Source organism: Heptranchias perlo, chromosome 3 (genome assembly GCF_035084215.1).
Source record: "Heptranchias perlo isolate sHepPer1 chromosome 3, sHepPer1.hap1, whole genome shotgun sequence".
Classification (NCBI taxonomy): Eukaryota; Metazoa; Chordata; class Chondrichthyes; order Hexanchiformes; family Hexanchidae; genus Heptranchias; species Heptranchias perlo.
Window position 1 is genome coordinate 97,215,590 of NC_090327.1, and position 24,491 is coordinate 97,240,080.

General features: G+C 45.0%; 1 protein-coding gene across 1 annotated transcript in view; it reads left to right on the forward strand.

Moving 5' to 3' along the window:
- The window catches only part of pou6f2 (POU class 6 homeobox 2), a 542,822-nt gene that overhangs the window by 355,062 nt on the left and 163,269 nt on the right, over positions 1–24,491 (forward strand). Inside the window, exon 6 of the mRNA XM_067980970.1 lies at positions 1,094–1,287. Coding sequence (XP_067837071.1) covers positions 1,094–1,287 — 194 coding nt within the window. The remainder of the gene's footprint in view (positions 1–1,093; positions 1,288–24,491) is intronic.

The window sequence follows — 24,491 nt, forward strand, 5'->3', positions numbered from 1 at the left end:
CTCTGAACGAAAATCCTGCTTGCAAGCAGTGAGTAACTTAATGGCAGGTAATCGCGAGGTGCAAACAGCTGCTTGAGCTGCCCAAAATAGTCGGCAAGCTTAATACGGTTTAAACGGTGTCTTTGTAATTGACACCAATGGTAATGGCAAATGATTAACGGCATTTGCCCGATATAGATGGCTGTCTGGGATAAGTGGGGACAGTGTAATTGGTGGTGACTGTATATAAATGCAAGTTATTTCTAGAAAATTCTTATTCTCGAAGATAAATTCCATTTTCTGGAAGTGGAAACCAAGTATATCCCTGTTATTATATATTAGTGTCTTCCTATCGTTGTATCTTAGTGTATCCCTGTTATTGTATATTAATGTATCCCTGTTATTGTATATAAGTATATCCCTATTATTGTATATTTGTATATCCATTTTTGGAATATTAGTCTATTCCTGTCATTGTACATTAATCTATTCCTGTTATTATATATTAGTCTATTTCTGTTATTGTGTGCATATCAATATATCCCTCTATTGCATATTAGCCTATCCCTGTTATTGTTCCTTTGTTTATTACCACCTTTTGGGCTAGCATACTGAGAGTTGGCAATAAAAGACCTTCACCATATCTTCACTCACCTCAAAAATTACCCTCCAGACTACGAAATATGAAATCTGCCCTGATTTAGCTGATCTCAGCCAGGGTTGCAGTAGGGTCGCTAAAATTGTCCTCAGTGTTTGTGGAATAGACATGGTAAAGTCAGCCAGGGATCCTGCTCCTGGTCACTATCGGTGAGGACAGGATCGGACTCTACTGCAGTGCCTCCAGCAGTGGAATAGCTTGTTGATGGTCAGTGTTAAAATTCACATGAAAATAATGGACACTTGGGTGGGATAATGAAGTTTTGCCTGTGCCCGTGAAGCTGCACCCTAAAGGAATGAGACAACAGCTTCAGGAGAGAAGGGGAGAAAACTGGTGAAAGAAAAAAAGAGTTGGCTAAAATAATGATTATTCCTTTGACATTATTATGATGCCTTAAGCTTATTCCGTGCATATTCAACATTATATTTATCATGACGGTGCCTTTATTTACCACAGCTACCTCATCCCTGAATTCTCAACTACAGCAACTTCAACATCTTCAGCAGCTCCAACAGCAACAGCAACAAGGACAGCAACAGCACCAACAGAACCATCAGCTGCCGGGCCAGCAAGCATCATCCCCTCAAAAACAAAGCCAGTCCCCAGGGCAAGGCCTGCAGACGCCACTGACTCCAACCAATCCCCTGCAGGTATGGCAATTTAATCCAACTGTGAGAAAAAAAAATGTGCCCTATAAATTATGTTGTTGCTTCGAATCGATTATGTTGGAATATGCTAGAACTGGGCTAAACTTAGAGTTCAGATTTAACTAACAGAACCCATCAACTTCAAACATCAGATCAGAGTCACTTCAATTCCTGACCCAAAGTCTGTGGTTAAATGAAAACTTAGTTCAGCTCAAGAAAAATTGTGTCAGTTTCTTGAGACAGATTTTGATTCTGGCACATTGCAAGGAAGTGAGAACACCACATTGCATTTATGCGGAGTCCCATAGAGAAAGAGCAGGGAGAAAGAACTTCTTCTGTTGAATTAGCTCATCAGGGGCCATTGAGTCTTGGCCTAAACTGGCAATATCACAATGGCTTTGTGACAAGTCCAAGCTAACAGGTAGAGCACATTCGCAAGTGTACGCATGTAAGTCATTGGCATTTAGCACGGTTACATTGGTCAGGGAATAGAACTTTAATTGTATTCAATTGCAGAGAAGTCCAACATGCTGGCTAATTTACTCAGGAAGCACATAGCCTGTCCATACAAGTGGGCTTCTTATCCAGAACTCACACATACAATTTTCTGTGAGGACAGACACTGGTTAAAGGACTTTGTGCAGCAAATAAAAAAAGGGCACAGCTAAAGAACTATGTAGATCAGGTATGAGGATCTTTACAATTTTTTTTGACAGCATGTCAGTTGAATGAAAGGGGAAGCTGCCATATTTATCCCTTTCTCATCATCCTGCTAGGCCACCAGATTGTGACAAGAAACAGCAGGAGGATGATTCTGAAAACTTCAGAGCTGCTTCAACAGCTTGTGTTTTCAGACCTGTAGTCTCTCAAGTGGAAGGAAAGTTACAACACCTAAAGCATCCAGCTTCAGGGTGACTCCTTAACAAGAGAGACTGAAAGCTTGTAGTCGGTAAGATGAGTTGATGTGTATGATCATTGCCTTGGGAAAGTATTTCCATGAATTCCAGAGAGGTGCATAAAGTTTCACTGAGGGTCCTTTACTGGTGACCTCGGTCACTTTGACACCAGTGTCTATATTAAACAATTTTTTCTGGTGGAGGAATCAAGAACAAGGTGACATAATCTTAAAATTAGAGCCAGGCCATTCAGGACTGAAATCAGGAAGCACTTTTTCACACAAAGCGTAGTAGAAATCTGGAACTCTCTCCCCAAAAGGTTGTGGATGCTGGGACAATTGGAGCTTTCAACACTGAGATTGATTGATTTTTGTTAGGTAAGGGTATCAAGAGATATGGAGCAAAGGTGGGTAAATGGAGTTAAGGTACAAATCATCCATGATCTAATTGAATGGCGGAGCAGGCTTGAGGGGCTGAATGGCCCACTCCCATTCCTATGATCCTATCCATATTATTTTCATGCAATTTAAACAAATTTGGCAGGGGGATGGGCACCAGGATGAGACATTAGAGAAGAGAAACAAGGTGCACAGAGGACTGGGAGGGACAAGTAGCACTAGAGTAAAGAATAATTCAGATATAGGAGGGATCAGACAGGGGGCAAAAGCGAGGCAATCTAAGATAAGTTTAGAGTGCATATGCGTAAACGTATGTAGCATAATAAATAAGTTGGTGAGCTGCAGGCTCAAGTCGCCACATGGGACTATGATATAGTGGCATTAACAGAGACCTGGCTCAAAGAAGGAGGGGATTGGGTACTTAATATTCCTGGCTACAAAGTATCCAGGAAAGGTAGGGAAGGAAAGAAAGGAAGGGGTGGTGGCAGTATTGATCAAAAAAACTATTATAGCATTGGAAATGGATGGTGTAGTTGAGGGGTCAAAGACAGAATCTATTTGGTTAGAATTAAGGAACAATAGAGGAGCAATTACGCTACTGGGTGTGTATTATAGGCCACCAAATAGTGGGAAGGAGATAGAGGAGCAAATTTGCAGGCAAATTACAGAAAGATGCAAGAGCGATAGTGATAATGAGGGACTTCAATTATCCCAATGTAGACTAGGGTCAGTAACAGTGTAAAGGGCAAAGAGGAGGAGGAATTCCTGAAATGTGTTCAAGAGAATTTTCTGGAACAGTGTGTTTCCGGCCCAACAAGGAAGGAAACCATGCTGGATTTAGTTCTGGGGAATGAAGTGGGGCAGGTGGAGCATGTTTCAGTGGGGGAGCATTTGGATAACAGTGATCATAATATCATTAGGTTTAGAATAGTAATAGAAAAGGACAAGAAACAATCAAATGTGAAAATGCTCAACTGGAGGAGGGCAAATTTCAGTGAGTTAAAAGGGGATCTTGCCCAGGTGGATTGGAATCAAAAATTGGGAGGCAAAACAATAATTGAACAATGGGAGGCCTTCAAGGAGGAGATCGTTCGGGTACAGAGTGGACACATCCCTACGAGGGGGAAAGGAAGGGCATCCAAAGCTAGAGCTCCCTGGATGACTAAAGATATGGAGATTAAAATGACAGAAAAGGAGGCTTATGATGAATATAAGGTTCATAATACAGTAGAGAACCAGGTTAAAAAAGGGAATAGGAGGGACAAAGAGAGAATATGAGAATAGATTAGCGGCTAACATAAAAGGGAACCCAAAAGTATTTTATAAACAGATAAATAGTAAAAGGGTAGTCAAACGAAGGGTGGGACTGATTAGGGACAAAAAAGATCTTCTTGTGGAGGCAGAGGGCATGGCTGCTAAATGAATACTTCGCACCCGTCTTCACTCGAGAAGAGGATGCTGCCATTGTAGCAGTAAAGGAGGAGGTAGTAGCGATATTGAATAGGATAAAAATAGATAAAGGGGAGGAACTTAAAAGATTGGCAGTACTCAAAGTAAAAAAGTCACCTAGTCCAGATGGGATGCATCTTAGGTTACTGTGAGAAGTAAGGGTGGAAATTGTGACGGCTCTGACCACAATCTTCCAATCCTCCTTAGATATGAGGAAACTGTCGGAGAACTGGAGGATTGCAAATGTTATACCCCTGTTCAAAAAAGGGGAGAGGGACAAACCCAGCAATTACAGGCCAGTCAGCCTAACGTCGGTGGTGGGGAAACTTTTAGAGACAATAATCCGGAACTAAATTAATTGGCGCTTGGAAAAGTATGGGCTAATAAATGGAAGTCAGCACGGATTTGTTAAAGGAAAATCGTGTTTGACTAACTTGATTGAGTTCTTTGATGAAGTAACAGAGAGGGTTAATGAGGGTAGTGTGGTTGATGTTATGTATATGGACTTTCAAAAGGCATTTGAAAAAGCACCACATAATGGACTTGTTAGCAAAATTAAAGTCCATGGGGTTAAAGGGACAGTGGCAGGTGGATACAAAATTGGCTAGGGAACAGAAAGCAGAGAGTAGTGGTGAACTGTTGTTTTTCAGACTGGAGGGAAGTATACAGTGGTGTTCCTCAGGGGTCAGTATTAGGACCACTGCTCTTTTTGACCTATATTAATGACCTGGACTTGGGTATACAGGGTATAATTTCAAAGTTTGCAGATGAAACGAAAATCGGAAATGTAGTGAACAATGTGGAGGACGGTAACAGACTTCAGGAGGACATAGATGGACTGGTGAAATGGGCAGACACATAGCAGATGAAATTTAATGCAGAAAAGTGTGAAGTGGTGCATTTTGGTAGGAAAAATGAGAAGAGGCAATATAAACTAAATGGTACAATTTTAAAAGGGGTGCAGGAACGGAGAGACCTGGCGGTGTACATACCTAAGTCTTTGAAGGTGGCAGGACAAGTTAAGAAGGTTGTTAAAAAGGCATATGGGATCCTTGGCTTTATTAATAGAGGCATAGTGTACAAAAGCAAGGAAGTTAGGCCAAACCATTATAAAACACTGGTTAGACCTCAGCTGGAGTATTGTGTTCAATTCTGGGCACCACATTTTAGGAAAGATGTAAAGTCCTTAGAGATGGTGCACAAGAGATTTACTAGAATGGTACCAGGGATGAGGGACTTCAGTTATGTGGAGAGACTGAAGAGGCTGGGGTTCTCCTTAGAACAGAGAAGGTGAAGGGGAGATTTGATAGAGGTGTTCAAGATCGTGAACGGTTTTGATAGAGTAAATAAGGAGAAACTATTTCCAGTGGCAGAAGGGTCGGTAACCAGAGGACACAGATTTAAGGTGATCAACAAAAGAGCCAGAGGCGACATGAGGAAAAACATTTTTACACAACGATCTGGAATACATTGCCTCAAAGGGTGGTGGAAGCACATTCAATAGTAACTTTCAAAAGCGAATTAGAAAAATACTTGAAGGGAAAACATTTACAGGGCTATGGGGAAAAAGCAGGGGAATGGGACTAATTGGATAGCTCTTTCAAAGAGCCAGCACAGGCATGATGTGCCGAATGGCCTCCTCCTGTGATCTACTATGATGCTATAAATGTACAGAGCTGGTCCCTCTAGACAGGATGCTTGAAAGGCCAGACTCAATGGCCTGCAAATTAGAGGAAAATGCAAGTCTGTAGTATTTCTTTTCCAGATCCCAGAATTCTCTCTCAACACCTACTGACAGTATGTTGGTACAGAACTGTGCTGCACTCATATTCTCTGATTCCTCAATTCTTCCAGAAAATCAAAAAAGACCAGGCACAAATTTATCCCGTTCATTAGTGGCCTTGGGACTAATGGTTCTCAGACTTGCTCTTGTGTTGGAGAACTAAACAAATCTCTCCCAAAAAGAAGAATGTTCTCATTGAGTTGTAGATAGATCAGTGCTCAGATTTATCCAGCTTAGGTCAAATTGTTGTGGAACAGGCCATGATAAAAACTCAAGGCTTCCAAGAAGAAGTGATAGGCATCAAAACTTCAAGGAAACCTTTGCCACAGTCTTGTTGAAGACTGCAAATGGAAGAGGTTTCACCCATGATATAACATAGTTAAGTGAAGGGTTTTATTACACACTTGTGGCGATTAGTTAATTTAATGGTAATGATGCCATCAGTATTCTTCACATGAGGGCAGATCTGAGAATGAGTCTTAAGGCCACTTTGGAACAGGATCGAAAGGTCTGTTCTAAGTTAGTCATGAGGGGCCAACATAAGGATTATTGCAAGGTGTATTGAAGTTCTATGAATTAAACACAGGAAAGTAACTGTTCTTTTGTCCAGTTACACCTTGTGTCAGGAACATGGGAGTGGATGAATTTTATCAGATGCCGGTGTCCTATTTTCGTGTGAGATGTATCAGAGATATTTTATCTGTATGTTAAAGGTAAACTGGTGGGAGGTTCATCCCATGCTGTCATGGTTATAAAAGGTATGTGAATATTAAATGTTGTTCAAAATGCCTTTGATCCACAATGGCAGTTGGAGCTGGTTCTTCACAAGCTCCTTTCGTGAACCCATGGCACGGGGAAGGTAGATACTGTAAAGGCTTTTATTTTAACTGAGAGGGTCCATGAGTTATATACCCTACAGATTTTTAATGACAGTATAGCGGTGTGGTTCACCACTATGTTCTTCCCAAAGGTGGTCTCAGGTTTCATCTGGCCCAGATGATGATTCAAACATCTTTATTTTCTTGGCCTCACAGATAAAAGGTGGAGAGGAGGTTCCTGGAGACTGACATGTACAAAGCACTAGTTTCCTTATTTCAATATGTCTGTTAAAAAATCTGTATGGATATTTCACTCAGTGGCAAGCCAGTGATCAGTGAACTCCATAGTCCTCTATTGGCTATTTAGCAGAATTCTAACAAGTGCAATCATGGCAGACTTGATGGACCAGCTGGTCTTTTCCTGCCCCTCATTTTCATATGTTTATGGCCATTTTCAACAGCAATGCTTGCTTAAGGGACAAGCTTTAAAGTAGCCTACCTCAACAATATTTATAAAGTTTTACTTGGAGCAGTGCCAACATGTTAACCAAGCATTACTGCATTGATCCATCTTCCTTCCAACGAGGAAATTTAGCAAAGCATTCTTGTCTTAAATGGCAGATCATGAAGCAGAATCCTCAAGCCAGATTGGTTTTCCCAATTCCAAAGGAGGGACTGCATTGCTACAGATAATCTCTTCTGATTTTTATTTCCAAGAATTCATTGTAAGACGGGATGTCGATTTGCTATCACCCATTTTACACTCTCGCACAAAGTCAAGATCCACTCCCCATGATTTCTACTTTGGACTCAAGGGCTCAACTGTTGAGCTACTCAGACACCTGATTAACATTTATAAATTCAAAAACTCAATGGAGGTAATTTTGACTTCCAGTGATAGTGTATGACAGGCGATATCGGATCAGCCGCCCGTTATACATCTCTCCTGAAGTCAAAATTACCTCCATCATTTACACTTACATATCCACTGTGTTCTTATTTTAGTTGACTGCATGCCAGTTTGCTGTGTTGGTAGATAGGGATGGCGATTTCACACTATCGCACAAAGTCAAAATTACCCCCCATGAGTTTGGGTGCCAAACTCTTCCTGCCACTTAAGCTCAGCTGGGTGAGTTTCTGGATTTGTCAACCAAATGGTACCAATATTTTTCTCCTGGGGGGAGAATAGCGGGCCTAACACTGTCTGACTAGCCCCAAAAGAAATGCACCTCTTGCTAGTCAATCGCAGGCAATTATAGGAGGCGTGAGAAAAAGCTGTTGCCCAAATAATTCCGTCCTGTTAAAACACTTTTACTTTCATATATATTGTGTTCTCATTTGTACAATGGCAAAAGGCCTAAGCAGCAATAAAGATGGAGCTGGGGAGCACTAAATCTAAAAGTATGTATGTTAGATTTCCACCAAACAATTCTCCCTGCAGTCAAATATGCTGTCAACTGTACACACACTTATACATTACCATTCACATCCCTCAACCTTCTTTTAACCCCACTGTTACTTTTTTGGGTCTTTTTACCCTTTTTATTCTTGATATTTTTGGCTTCTGTGTTTCAGATACTCTAAAAGGTGGGTCTTTGCTCCCTACATCCTCAAAAATGTTTGCATTTGCCCTGCTATCTAAATACATTTGATAGCACACCCAATATAACAAACAGAAAACCTTTCTTTAGATTACTTTAGCTTTTGGGGTTGTATCCTGTGCCTCCACAGGGTCTTCTTTGCCTTCAAGGAGTGGCAGAATGACACTAAAGTTTTTTTTATTCGTTCATGGGATGTGTGCATCGCTGGCGAGGCCGGCATTTATTGCCCATCCATAATTGCCCTTGAGAAGGTGGTGGTGAGCCGCCTTCTTGAACCGCTGCAGTCCGTGTGGTGAAGGTTCTCCCACAGTGCTATTAGGTGGGGAGTTTCAGGATTTTGACCCAGCGTCAATGAAGGAACGGCGATATATTTCCAAGTCGGGATGTGTGACTTGGAGTTCCCATGTGCCTGCTGTCCTTGTCCTTCTAGGTGGTAGAGGTCGCGGGTTTGGGAGGTGCTGTTGAAGAAGCCTTGGTGAGTTGCTGCAGTGCATCTTGTAGATGGTATCCACAGCAGCCACGGTGTGCCGGTGCTGAAGGGAGTGAATGTTTAGGGTGGTGGATGGAGTGCTTTGTCCTGGATGATGTCGAGGTTCTTGAGTGTTGTTGGAGCTGTACTCATCCAGGCAAGTGGAGAATATTCCATCACACTCCTGACTTGTGCCTTGTCGATGGTGGAAAGGATTTGGGGGGTCAGGAGATGAGTCAATCACCGCAGAATACCCAGCCTTTGACCTGCTCTTGTAGCCACAGTATTTATGTGTCTGGTCCAATTGAGTTTCTGGTCAATGGTGATCCCCAGGATGTTGATGATGGGAGATTCGGCAATGGTAATGCCATTGAATGTCGAGGGGAGGTGGTTAGAGTCTCTCTTGTTGGAGACGGTCATTGCCTGGTACTTGTCTGGCACGATTGTTACTTGCTACTTATCAGCCCAAGCCTGGATGTTGTCCAGGTCTTGCTGCATGCGGGCACGGACTGCTTCATTATCTGAGGGGTTGCGAATGGAACTGAACACTGTGCAATCATCAGCGAACATCCCCATATCTGACCTTATGATGGAAGGAAGGTCATTGATGAAGCAGCTGAAGATGGTTGGGCCGAGGACACTGCCCTGTGGAGGTCCTGCAGCTTTGTCCAGGGACTGAGATGATTGGCCTCCAACAACCACTACCATCTTCCTTTGTGCTAGGAATGACTCCAGCCACTGGAGAGTTTTCCCTCTGATTCCCATTGACTTCAATTTTACTCGGGCTCCTTGGTGCCACACTCGGTCAAATGCTGCCTTGATGTCAAGGGCAGTCACTCTTACCTCACCTCTGGAATTCAGCTCTTTTGTCCATGTTTGGACCAAAACTATAATGAGGTCTGGAGCCGAATGGTCCTGGCGGAACCCAAACTGAGCATCGGTGAGCAGGTTATTGGTGAGTAAGTGCCGCTTGTTAGCACTGTCGACGACACCTTCAATCACTTTGCTGATGATTGAGAGTGGACTGATGGGGCAGTAATTGGCTGGATTGGATTTGTCCTGCTTTTGTGGACAGGACATACCTTGGCAATTTTCCGCATTGTCGGGTAGATGCCAGTGTTGTAGCTGTACTGGAATAGCTTGGCGAGAGGCACGGCTAGTTCTGAGCACAAATCTTCAGCACTACAGCTGGGATGTTGTCGGGGCCCATAGCCCTTGCTGTATCCATTGCACTCAGCCGTTTCTTGATATCACGTGGAGTGAATCGAATTGGCTGAAGACTGGCTTCTGTAATGGTGGGGATATTGGGAGGAGGCCAAGAAGGATCATCCATCCAAGTGGAATCTTGTTCTCGGCCTCAACCTTCAAATGAATGTATTGAACAAGAAATGAACAAACAAATAGCAGAAACCTAATATATATTTTTATGGTAATTGTTAAACTTTGCTAATTCTTCATATAGTGGAAAATAATAAGTAGTTATCAACTCCAAGCTAAACTAAACATTATCACATCTGCTGACATAGTGAATCTTTGTCCCTAACCTCATCAACTACGGGAGTTATCTACCTTAATTTATTCTCTTCGGAAGTCCCAGATACACTGTCTGTGAATGTTCAAGATAAAACTCATTGACTCAAAGTCTTGGCTAATAAATGCTCCCCAAAATTCTTACCAGGGATTTGTGAATTTAATTAGCTTCAGCTAAATTCAAAAAGAAATATTGATCAAGCACATAGCTGAACAAATCACAAAGCATGTTTGTGAATGAAATAAATGGCTTGGCTCCCCCCTCAAACAAACTGCATGGAGACAACTGACTAGACTTTGAAAGATTGTGCTGTATTGAGTTTGGCTGGGACATGATTTGTGTGAATAAAGCTGATATTTAACTGCTTGAGTATCGTGACTAAATTAAAGGAACCAATACCAAGTTAACGTTTCGATAAAATTTTTCAATTCTTTTGTCACACCCATCAGCGTCACCGTTTGCCCCGGAAAATCTCTCCTTCACTAATTCACTCTCAAACTCCCAACTCCTTCTCCTCTGACTGTCTCCTCTGTCCCTCCATCTCTGTCATTGTTGACCTGCTCAGCTTCCCCCTTCCTCTGCCTTCAATGTCCTTGTCCCTACTCATTGTCTCCCACCCCTGCCATTCCCCTGCTCCAGTCCCTTTTTCTCTATGATGAGCGACCTCCTCAAACCTTTCTCTGAACCCCCTTTTACCCTCACCTCCATTACCAAATCTGAAGAGCTCATGAATTTCTTCATCTCTAAAATGAAGACCATTTCTGCAGCTTCCTCTGCCATTATCTCCTCCTCTTCGCCCCTGTTATTCCTGAACTCCCTGTCTTCCATCCACCTCAGCTCTGATCCCCATTACTTAGCAGTTTCTTTCCCAACTCCCTCCTTCCTTCTCCAAGTTCCTCTCTTTTATGAGATCCTCTCCCTCTTTCCCACACAACTACCTATCTTGCCCCCTCAACCGTGCTTGCCAACAATAAAAATGGATTTTCAACATTAAAAATGGCTTCTTCTGCTCAGACCCAATCCCTCTCTTTTTCAAAAACTGCCATCATCCACCCTTCTTAGAAAGCCAACCCCCAACCCATCTGTACTGTCCAACAAACACAGAGGCCTAGAAATTCGATTGCGGTGCGCCTGTTTTTTGGGTGCTAAATGGGCGCATAAATTTCCAACCAGAAGTGCGCTGACCACCAAATTGGATTGGGCTTCACTGTAGGTGTCCAGAGTACATGCCAGAACTAAAAGCAGTGAATGACTTATGTAAATAAGGGTCCAATGCTTGTTGTAGGACCCTTTTGTGATATTGGGCTGTCCCAGCACCTGCCTTGCCACTTGTGAAACGTGCCCAGCAACTCATGGCACTAACAGGCAGGAAGGACTCCTCAGCAGGGCTATTGAAAGGGATCGTGCAGTACTTATAGGATAGTTGCTGGTTTGTCATTTCAGGCTGCTGGTTAACTTCTGGGCATTTTTGGGTCCGTCATCTGACTCTGGGAAGCTAATTTTGATTGCTGAGAAGAAGATTTTGCTGGTGCTGGACTGTTTTTGGCTGCCTTATTAACAATTTGACCGCTGTCATACATAGTCTGGTAGGGCTGCCTTTGAGGCTGGACGACGAGGGGGAGCAGCAAGGAAGATAGCAGAGAGCAGGAACAGCTGCAACAAGAGGAAGGAGGAGGAGGGCACTGCACAGGAGGCCATACCCACAGCTTCTCCTCCTCAAGTGGCAGAGGTATGTCCACATCTTCGGCACCTGATATCAAAGAGAGCGACAAGGATTAGCTTTTAGTGTGAAGGGAGAGCAGAGAGAGAAGTGGCTGGTGAAAGCATTTGCAGTTTGTCATGCTGAGTATATAGGGTAAGATTAAGGTAATAAGGGAACCAGAGGATAGGGTGTGAAGAAACTCTGCACGACATCTCCTCCAGTGCTACCAGTCACCACAGCCGTGGCTCTGCCTCTGCCCGTGATGGCCAGCGCGCTTTCTTCGATGGGGAAGAGGATGTGCAGGCAGGCTCAGACTCCTCCGCAGGCAGCCTGCTGCCTGGAGTTGACCTTCTCCTGCGAGAAAGAAGGAAATTTGTTGGTAACATCCTTGTGAGGTGTTTAGAGAATGTGCCTGTCATGGTGGAATAGCTGGTATGCTGTGTGTCAGATACGAGGTGTAGGAAAGTGAGGGTTGCAAAAGTGGTGAGTGTGTGAGTATGAAAAGAAGGAGGTGCACTGCAGTGTAGGAGATGAAGGGATGCGTAAAGGATGGTTTGTCTCTGACAGGGGAGATTCCCATACACCTACCCCAATAGTACAAATTGTTCACAAGACTCAAGTTGAGGAAACAGAATAAGTCTCCAGATCCCCTCCCATCCTAATTATCAGATCTTCTGTCCCTCTGTACCAACTGATAACTAAGGATTTCATTCATGGAGGATCTTCTAACCCAGGTAAATGCTTAAATCTGGCACAGCAACTCATAGAGCTGTCACTGGTGGCAAGCATCATGAGAAGGCACTTCACAGGATTCAAAAGTCCAGCATGGAGTTCCTATGACAATACTGACTTGCAGGAAAGCTTTTACTTGAAGGTTCTCAAAACTCAGATGGAAGTATTTTTTCTGCTGGTATCACAACCGCCTTTTCAATCTACCAAGACATGAGGTACCAATATTTGTATTGTATCTTCAGATGCTGCTGGATCAGGGGCTCTTTCACTTGACTCCAAGTTGTCATGAACTTTCCTTATCACCTACTGCTGGCCCCATGTGATGACAGCAGTTCCAAATTGTTTTCGGAGGTTGAATTTCTTTCAAAGAATAGGGAAGACCTTACCTACAGTGGGTTATCTGACATTCTAACTGCATTTTTTGGCTAATTTTGATCTTGTGTAAATAAAGTAAATGGCAAGAAGCTAATAACACTTATGGAACTCAAAGGAGCAAGTTATCACCTTGTGCCTCAAATGGATGCCTTTTAAACACCTTCAACAGGCTTTGTTGAATACCATTGAACTGATAAATATTTAATGCATTAATGTAAAGGTGGATGTTTTTCTCACATTGGAACAGGCATTTATTTGAATAAAGCTTAAATAACAAGATGCCCCGACTCATGGCCGTGCGGTGATATAAACAAGGTGATGGTATCTCCAACAACAGCATCAAAACCCATTACAGAAGAGAAAGGACTTCATTTATTTAACACCTTTCATGTCTGCAGGACGTCCCAGCACACTTCATATCCATTGAGTTACTATTGTTATGGAGCCAAACGCGGCTACCAATTTGCGCACAACAAGATCCCACAAACATCTAATGAGATAAAGGACCAGCTAATCTCTTCTTGGAGGTGTTGGCTGAGGGAGAACGGTTGCTTAGGACACCAGCGAGAACTAAACTCCAGTGCAGTACTGAGGTAGTGCTGCACCGTCGGAGGTGCCGTTTTTCGGATGAGACATTAAATTGAGGCCCCGTCTGCCCTCCCAGATGAATGTAAAAGATCTCACTGCACTATTCTAAGAGCAGGGGTGTTCTCCCAGTGTCCAGCCCAATATATATCCCTCAACCAACATCACTGAAACAGATTATCTGGTCATTGCTGCTTGTGGGACTTTGCTGTGCACTGCGTTTTCCTACATTACAAGAGTGACTACACTTCAAAAATATTTAATTGGTGGTAAAGCGCTTTGGGACATCCTTAATTTGTGAAGGGTGCTACGTAAATGCAAGTTCTTTTTTTCTTTAACCTGTTCATCTGCAAATAGTGCCGTTGGTTCTTTATGTCCACTTGAATAGGCAGGGAAGGTCTCAGTTTAATGTCTCATGCTAAGTGGGGGTAATTTTAACCCCCAAGAATGGGTGGGCTAGGGGTGGCTGGGCAGTAAAGATAGCGGATTTTTGGAGCGGGACCATATCCCGGCTCCAACACGCCCATATCCGGGTTTGACCCAGGCGCGTTAGGATCTGCGCGTGCAACAGTAACCCTTAAGTCCCGCTCCCACTTAAAGCCGGCAAACCAAGGCTTAAAGGGGCAGTGCTCCTCGTTGAAAAAATTGAGGTACTTAATTTTTTGTGTATTACAAAAGTCAAACAACTTTAACCTTACCAGTTCGGGTTTCTCATCGCTTCCGAGTCAAGTCAGGTGAAAGCAGGCAGGAAGGGCCAGATCCATGAGGTGAGCACTTTTATTGCACTGCTTGTAGGCGCGGAAGAGCAGGAGTGCTTCTTCCAGGCTGAACAAGCTCATCTGGCATGACATGCCCCTGCGATCAGCCAACCCCCACCCCCTCCACCCACCCCACGATGCTGGACCCCCGTTTTCCGATGCTGGACCCTCCCTCATGCTGGACCTGCGACTCTTCACCCGACATCCGATCTCATCTTCCGATCTCTAACCTCTTCAGGCGACCTCCAATCTCCTCCCAGCATCAGCCCCCCCACCCATGGCCTCCACAGCCCACGGTCCCTTCCTCCCTCTTCTCCGATTCCCGGCCTTCCCGCCCGACAGCCAGCCAGCCTGTCAATCAGGCTGGCTACCGGGCGCGAAGCCCAGAAGTAAAATTTATTGACCTCATTAAGGTCTCGATCTTGATTGTGACCCACCAAGTTACGCCCCAGGTTTCGTGGCTGACTGCCTTTCCCCCAGTCCCTTCCCGCCTCCATGTTAAAATCATGCCCAGTATCTCCGACAGTGCAGCACTCCCTCAGAACTGCACTGGAGTTTTAGCCTAGATTATCTACTCAGGTCCTGGAGTGGGGCTTGATTTTATGATCTTCTGACTCAAAAGTGAGAGTACTACCAAGAGAGCCAAACTGACATGGAGGTGTCTCTCCCTTTACTACCCAAGCCAGCTCCCAGTGGTGAACTTAGATGCTTTTATATAGGTTTTGTGGTATTCCAACAGGTGGGTCCCTCGCAGCCAGTGGCAGTGCTAAAGTAAAGTTGCCGGATTGGTATGACCACTGGCTGGGAAGACCTTGTGAAGAAGGGGCCACCGGCCTCAACAAATTTGACTACTTTGCTTCAGGGTTGCCACCAGCCAAGTGCCATTGGGAGCCAGCAGTAACATGGCACAAAGCCCAGTATCAAAGCAATTTTAAATAACCGCCGCTGCTGGCACTGAATACCACGGCTCACCATCTTGTTCCCGGCCTGCCTGTACGGATCTTCTCCTGATGTGAGGGGAGCTTCTCTTTTTTTCCCCAGTCACAAAGCATGTCCGTGTACAAATGTTTCAGTGTTGTGGCCAGTACTACAAAATCCACACCTAACGCAGACAGGACAAACTCCCTGGCGCTGACAGTCTCGCATATCATAGAATCCTTTCCACTAGGAGCAATTCCGCGATATAAATGCGGCATTTTAATAAGCAAAACATGTTTGTCTTTGTTTCGTTTGCATATCAAACCCCTACCCTGAACATTTAGGAAGTCAGTGTTCCCTTTTATGAAGGAAGCACGTTGTTTTTGTATTGTCATTGCATCTGAAAACCCTGGGGGGGTGGGGGGAAGAAAAGCAGACTTTTGTCTGTCTGTCACCATCTATTTATTTCTGCTGCTGGTACTATCTTTGTTTTTTTATATATATTTATAAACACGAAGCTCGAATCCGACAATTTAATCTGTCAGAGTCAGGAAATGAATGGGATGGTTAAATTACCATTTGTGAGCAATAATCAATGCACTCTGGGAAAAAAAATTTGAATTACAAATGATATAAACATACAAGAAACGAAGACCGTCAAAAACTTAACAACTGACTTATTGTACCCTGAAATTGACAGCCTGAAATACATGTCTGAATTTCTGAGTATGCTCTAGCAGTCATCCTCTTATATTATTCAAGTACAGCCTGTGAAAATATTAGTTTAGAGCAATAACATTCAAGGCTCCTTGTAAAAAAGGACAGTAATTTAAAGGATTATTACATCTGGTCCAAATCTCTCAAAAATGAAAACACAGTAATTTTAGAAAATGTGGAAGACCTGTCAGCTTTTCTTAGAGAAATGAAATGAAAACAACTCGTTAAATTCTGTCCTGTACAGAGCTGTCGCTGTTGGCCTGGGAGTTAAGCTGCACAGTGCCTCCGGACTTTGTGTTTAGAAGGTCGCTTCTCATTTTATTGACCAATCTGACCAGGATGTTTTGACTGTAGTACGGATATTAGATATAGTTCCCATCATAATATAGAGACAGTCCTGCTACCCTGGCATTCTCTACAGCTCGAAAGCACTGCACGACATTTTGTCATTTGGAGTTTAGGCTATCAGATAGGTAACAGAAAAGAATAGGGGTAATTTTAACTTTGAGCAGTAGTATAAAATGGGCGATATCGAATTAGCCGCCCAATTGCACCACGCCTGAATTTAATTTCTATTGAAGTCAAAGGAATGGAAAATTGGCTGTGGCGTTTAATGGGCAGCTAATTTGATATCGCCCATTTTACACTATCACCCAAAGTTAAAATTATCCCAAATAACTTTTAAATGAGTACTTCTGATGGCTGTAGATAATTGCGCATGAAGAAATTTACATTTATATAGTACCTTATGACAACCTCAGGACATCTCAAAGAGCTTCACAACCTCACATTTTGAAATGCAGTCACTGTTGCTATGTAGGTGAACGCAGCGGCCAATTTTCACAAAGTAAGGTTCCACAAACAGCAATATGACCATTTAGTGTGATTTTTATTGGTTGAGGGAGGAATATTGGCCAGGATCCCAGGAGAACTCCCCTGCTTTTCTTTGGATAGTGCCAAGGGATCTTTTACATCCACCTGAGCTGGCGGTTTGAGCCATAGTTTAACGTCCCATCTGAAAGACAGCAGCTTTAAGTCGCTCAGGATTGCACAGAAATGTCAGGTTACGTATGGGAGTGAATTTCATGGGGGCGTTCTCCTACTCATCCGCTGGAACTTCGACGGAAGAACCAGGGAAACCTGGAAAAATGTTGTGAACGGGGTTTTCATGGTTCTCCCATCATGGAAATTCATTCCCTGCGCTCAAGTACATACTGGGGCTTAAGCCCACAACTTTCTAATGCAGAAGCAAGGTGCTACCTACTGAGCCAAACTGATTCTCGATTGCTGATACATACGTTACTTACAGTTAGGATTCTGACAGGGCTAGACAGACTGGATGCAGGGAGGATGTTTCCCCTGGCTGGGGCATCCAGAACAAGGGGGTCACAGTCTCAGGATACAGGATAGGACATTTAGGACTGAGATGAGGAGAAATTTCTTCACTCAGAGTGTGGTGAACCTGTGGAATTCTCTACCACAGAAGGCTGTGGAGGCCAAGTCATTGAATATATTTAAGAAGGAGCTAGATAGATTTCTAGACATAAAAGGCATCAAGGGGTATGGGGAGAGGGCGGGAATATGGTATTGAGATAGAGGATCAGCCATGATCATATTGAATGGCGGAGCAGGCTCGAAGGGCCGAATGGCCTACTGCTGCTCTTATTTTCTATGCCTCTATGTTTCTTGCGCAGTTATCCTATCCAGCGCTGACCCTGTGCTGCTGCTATGTCCCTTTCCCTTATGTCAGCCATGGCTTAGAAGAGCTCAGAAGAGCAGGGGAGTTCTCTGTGTCCTGGACAATATTTATTCCTCAACCAACATCATTATAACAGATTATCCGGTCACTTATCTCATTGCTGTCTGTGGGAGCTTGCTGTGTGCAAATTGGCTGCTGCATTTCTGACATTACAACAGCGTCTGCATTTCAAAAGTACTTGGCTGAAAAGCACTTTGGAATGTCCTGAGGCTGTGGAAGGAGCTATATAAATGCAAGTTCATTCCTTTCCTTTTCATGCAGTGGATCAGTACATCAGTGAGTTCTACGTATAGATTTTAGTATGATAGTGTAGTGTCTATATTACTAGACTAGTAATCGAGCACAACATGGGTTCAAATCTCACCATTGCAGTTTGAGAATTTGAAAAATATCTGGAAATAGAAAGCTGGTGTCAGTAAAAGTGACCATGGCCCTGATTTTAACTGCCCCCACCTGGCAGAATCCGGGCGGGTGGGTAGTTAAAATAATACGTGTTAGTTACACCCTGCGATCCCACTTATTCCCAATCTGTCCTCATAATAACCTGCTCTTTTGATCAGGAGAGCAGGATACCCGCAGGAAGGATGCGGGGTCCTGTTTTAAATATGCAGATCGGCCCCGATTATGTCATCAGGACCCGATCTGCATTATCAACGAGAGGCCTGAGCGGGGCGGGCGGTGTCGGCTCTCCCGTCAGGCAAAACCTGCTCCTCCTTGCCTTACAAGGAAGCCTTAGGCCTGCCTTAAACCGAGCTCTTCCCTCCACTCCCCGATTGCGGCCCCGTTCACAGCTCCATCCCCTCACCAATCGCGGCCCCGAGCCCCAAGCCCCACAAAGTGCTGGGGACCATCTCCATGAAACGATCTAGTCCTCGGAGTGTCCAGTTCTCCACTGCTCTGATCCCTCCCTCAAGGGATCCCTGTTATACCCCCAGCATCATGTGGTACCCATGTGATCATGACGACGTCCAGCCGTTGATTAACTTGTTTGTCCGCCCAGACTCTGCTGCACCTAGTTTGGCCTCTCCCCGGTTTCCTTCTCACCAGACAAGTCAGGGCATGTCTGCACCCCAGACTACAGCAGCGGTTCAACCAGGCGGCCCGTCAATAACTTTTCAGGGAAACTAGGGATGGGCTATAAATACCGTGGTATGTGATGCCCACATCCCGAGAATTGATTTTTAAGATTCCTTGTCCCAGGTTTCATTTCCATCAAAAGCCAAAAACGCCGGGATGAACCTGGTATTGAACCATTAAGCAGCAAATGTAGGGCTCACCTATGGGTCCAGGCCTGGGCCTTGACTAGGAGCACCCCCCACCCTCCCACCCATGCAATGTTGCTTCCATTTCCGTAAAACTTGTCCCACTTAAAAGATAACTTACTGAGTCAATGACCGTGGCAGGTGCACTAGCCGCTGGCCGTGGTCAGTTTATCCACAGACCCTCTTCTGCTCGGTGACCACCAGTAATATTGTAACAAGCTGACCTCCCCCGACCCCTGATACTTCAATGAGGTCACCGATGGTACAGCTCCAGGGCACTTATGCCTGTGGAGCTGTACCGCACATTTTTTGGGCCTTAATTTGTAATGTGTGCCCCTTTGTGCTTGGAATTGAAAGGAACAGCAGTTTTCTTCAGAGTAATCTTAGATGATGTTTCACCACTCTCAGCCCATGGTGCAGACTTATTCCTGTTTGTGGCCTCTTTCTCAGTTGATAGTTTTATCAAATAATTCTGTAAAACTATTGGGTAGATTTTCAGTGAAATTATGAAGGCAGAGTTTTCTTGACCTTGCACGTTAAATAGTCTTTTCCTCACAACTCGTGGCATGTCTGGGAACATTTTTCTACGTGAAAGGCACTATGTAAACGCCCAAATTGTTATCTGTTGACATCTGGAACTAAGTGTCTCCATTTATGTAAAAGTCAGACCTGCTCCATCATTTAGAAATAAATGTATTAGCAGCTCTTTCTCTTTGGGTAAGTTTTTCCAATTACCTGCTCCCAAAGTGAACAGGAATAGACTGGCTCCCCCGAAAGGGATTTGGATTCTTCGGGAGTCTCACAGAAACAGGGGGAGAGTGCTAATAATACAACGTTGTGGAACCATTCACGGAGGACACTCGGGAAATCTTTTGATTTCCCAAATGGCCAGTCCACCCCTGAATGTGAAGCATCACCTGGGGAATCATGCGTGTGTGTAGGCCATCAATTCCTGACCAGTGATGGATGGGAAAATCGTGAGCTGCGTGTGCAATTTCCTGCTCTGCACTCCCAATGGGTGAGGATCTGTGCTGGGAACTTGCAATCGGAAAATTTACCTTATTGTTGACCATGAGATGAGTTGTATCAACATTTTCTGAGCTTGGTCACATTACGTATGTTACACAGGGAGAATAATGAAGCCTTAAGCGGGAAGGAAAATGTGCTACGAACGTATGAAAAAGAACCACAGGAAAAAAACAACTTGTCCATGCAGCCTGTCCCATCTAGACATGGTACAGCCTAAGTGCACCATCATTTCCCCCCTCTCCATCCCCTGCAATCGCACAATCTCTTGGGAAAAGCAAAGAAAACAGAGAAAAAATCTTATGTCAATTTAGGAAAGAACTCTGGGAAATACTTCTCTGATCCCAGAAGGCAATGAATAAAACTCCAAAAGATTGGGGTAACAGCAGTAACTGCTGGCCCAACCTACCTTCGATAACTCAACATGTCCTCCACTCACAGGAACTCGCCCGGCTCTCTTCTGAAGGTCTGTCCCGAATCCACACTCACTGCATGTTGACCGATGATTCTCTGCAAAAACCTAACTTTTATAATTTATAATTTTTTATTTTGTACGAATGCCCCCTCATCCTCCCCTCCCTACCTAGGTCAAATAACCTATCCACGTGAGTGGAATCTATTTTAAAGGCCTCAGTCATATCCTGTTAAATTCTACAGGGGTAATATTAAACCCTCCAGAACGGGCAGTACAGTGCCGGGGTGGGGGTTAAATTGTTAAAAATGGGAAACCCGACCCCAACCAACCACAAACAGGCCTACTTTCGGTTTTACCGAGGCTGGATGTGGGACGGCCAAGTAATCTGCTCCCGAGAGGCGAGTTGGTTAATGAGGCTCCGTGCCTCAGATTTTGTCAGCGATTTGAATTTAACGCCTCCTACACAAGTTCCCGGGACAGCAGCTAAAGGAAGGCGAGAACTGGCGGATCCAGCAGCTAACTGCTTTTCCAGCACTGCTTGTGGGCCAGGAGGAGCAGGAGTGCTTCCCCTCCGGTCTCCCAAGCTAACCTGCCGTGATCGGTCAACCCCGCCCAACCCCCGCGATCTTCGGACCCCCCATAATCCAATATCTCCCCCAGTGATCCGATCTCTCACTCCACAATCCGATATCTCCCCCCGCAATCCAATCTCTCCCCTCACGATCCGATCTCTCCCACCGCGATCCGATCTCTCCCCGCGATCCAATCTCTCCCCCCGCGATCCGATCTCTCCCCCCTATGATCCGATATTTCCCCCCGCGATCTAACCTCTCCCCCCGTGATCCGATCTCTCCTTCCCCCCACGATCCGATCTCTCCCCTGCGATCCGATCTCTCCCCCCGCAATCCGATCTCTCCTCCCCCCCACGATCTGATTTCTCCCCCCCACGATCCGATCTCTCACCCCACGATCCAATATTTCCTCCCGCAATCCGATCTCCCCCCCCGCGATTCGACCTCTCCCCCATGATACAATCTCTCCTCCCCCCCATGATCCGATCTCTCCCCCCACGATCCGACCTCTCCCCCTGCTAACCGATTTCTCCTCCCACCACGATCCATTCTCTCCCCGCGCGATCTGATCTCTCCCCCTTACGATCCAATATTTCCCCCCCGCAATCCGATCTCTCCCCCCGCGATCCAACCTCTCCCCCGTGATCCAATCTCTCCTCCACCCCACGATCTGATCTCTCCCCCCGCGATCCGACCTCTCCCCCCACAATCCGATTTCTCCTCCCCCCCACGATCCGATCTCTCCCCCCACGATCCGATCTCTCCCCCACCTCCCGTGATATCTCCCTTCCCCGATCAGATCGCTCTCCCCTGCGATTCGATTTCTCCTCCCCCCGTTCAGATCTCTCCCCGCTGCGATCTGGTCTCTCCTCCCCCCCTGCGATCCGATCTCCCCCCCACTCTCTCCCCTCTCCGGTCCCCAGCCGCTGCCTTCTACAGCCGAATTTCACGCCTGACAGCGACCAGCTGCCGGGTGGGAAATGGAGTAGAACAGTTATAATGAGGTTCTGCCGTTTCTGGGTTCCTGGGTTTCCCAGCCACTGACAGGCGCCACCGCTCCTTCCCCACCTCCCCGTAAATACTGAGGCCCGCATTTCTCTCGTGAAACAGCTCCAGTTCCCTGAGCCGATCCTGATAACAAAGAGCTTTGACTCGGTATCATTCTGGTGGCCTTTCTCTGAACCTTATCCGGGGCCTTAATACTCCCCCCCCATACAAGGGGACTAAAACTTGGCACAGTACTCTACATGTGGTCATATTAAGGCCTTGTAAAGGGTAAGTGCTATATTTCTACTTTTGTATTTCACTGCCCCAGCTATACATCCTAACAACCGATTCACTTTTTCTACAGCCCTATGACACTGGTCATAGACCTTCAGTGTTTCATGAACAATGACCCCCAGGTCTCTGCCCTCCTCCACTGCCTTAACAGGACAACCCTGCATGGCATACACAAATGCATCACCTTGCTTCTATCTACAACGAAGGCCATCTGCCACACCCAGCCCAATTCCCCCAATGTATCTGACTCAGCCTGCAGTATATTTGTTTTGTGTAAAATCCTAACTCCCGCACACACCTTAGTGGCATCAGTAAACCTAAAGACTGCCCTCCCAGTGCTTTCATCCAATTCATTGATAAAGATGGTGAAGAGCAGCTGTCCTAACACAGATTGCTGCAGGACTCCGCAAGGGATCAAAATGTACAGCTGCAATGATTAATAACCATTGCTGTCAAGGTGAATATAATCAATTCGAAATCCAGCTTAAAATTTGACCACCAATCCCATCTTGTTGTCTGTGTCGCACTTTCTTGAAAATCAAGATTTGCAATAACAATACTGTGCCTAGTTTTGGTCCCTTCACATGGTGGGGGATCATAGAATCAAAGAATCATAGAAAGGTTACAGCACGGAAGGAGGCCATTCGACCCATCGAGTCCGTACCGGCTCTATGCAAGAGCAATCCAGCTAGACCCACTCCCCCGCCCTTTCCCCGTCGCCCTACAAATGTTTTCCTTTCAAGTAGTTATCCAGTTCCCTTTTGAAGGCCAGGATTGAATCTGCCTCCACCACCCCCTCTGGCAGTGCATTCCAAATCCTAACCACTCGCTGTGCAAAAACGTTTTTCCTCATGTCACCTTTGGTTCTTTTGCCAATCACCTGAAATCTATGTCCTCTGGTGGACCCTTATGCCAATCGGAACAGTTTCTCTCTATCTACTTTGTCTAGACCCTTCATGATTTTGAATACCTTTATCAAATCTCCTAGCAACCATCTCTGTTCCAAGGAGAACAACCCCAGCTTCTCCAGTCTATGCACATAATTAATGTCCCTCATCCCTGGAATCATTCTAGTAAATCTCTTCTGCACCCTCACTAAGGCCTTCACATATTAAGGTCCTGGAAAAGATCCAGACAAAGGCAAACAGAATGATACCTGGTCTTAGGGCTCTTAGTTATCAGGCTAGACTCAGGGCACTGGAGCTTTTTCACTAGAGAAATGTAGACTTTGAGGGCTACCATCGTCCACCAGCACAGGTAACTGGTCCAGTGTTACGGTGCCAATAAAGGGTTCAGTACATGTAGATGAATGACCACTTAATGGTGGCATTGAATGATGGAGGAAAGTTGACCAGGACTAAAATAATCTGTGGCACCTGCCAAGAAGACGATTGCAGTTCTTACATAATAGTAACTGAAAATATCTGGGTTTACGAACATTTAGTCTCTTTAGGTACATTTTTATTAAGGGAATTGTACTGAATGCTGGTACTATATTATTTACTAAGGTTTTGCCAAAAAAAATCTGCAGACCTGCATTTATGCTGAAATAGATTATGTTTCAGCACAAACGTAAATGGTGGTACTGCTGAGATTTCAAGGCGCAAGGGATACTTGCTCAGCTGACATCGACAAACTTACTGCTGGGTGCAGAATAACAAAGCTCAAATTTAACACTCAAATGTTCCCATTTATTTGATGCCTCCAGACAGCATAGCCTGATTTGCAGCAGGGCTGTATCAACTTGTCACAAAAAATTATCGACGCAGGACACATGCGTAGCGCAGATTCGTTTTTGTAACACAGCCACTTGCTTGTTCCCATCGAGTAACAAAGGGCAGGAAGAATGCATCTTATCCCATGCCCAAGGATAACAGCCACCTGCATTGGCACATTTCCATCGCTTGAGGGAGCAAAAAGAGGGGGCTATTTTCCAGATTAACAAATCGACTGCTGAGTTTGCTTACACGACAACAGTGACTGCACTTCATAAAATAATTCATGCTGGCGCTCGAGAACCTCGGCCACTGGCAGTGTGGAACCCTTCCCACCATCAGTGCGTGCTGGAAAACTGTGGGCATGTTGCCTGCAGTCTGTCAGTATGTGTACATGCCAGGTAAGGTTCTTCACTGCGAACATTTAGGCCAGACTGCCGAAAGG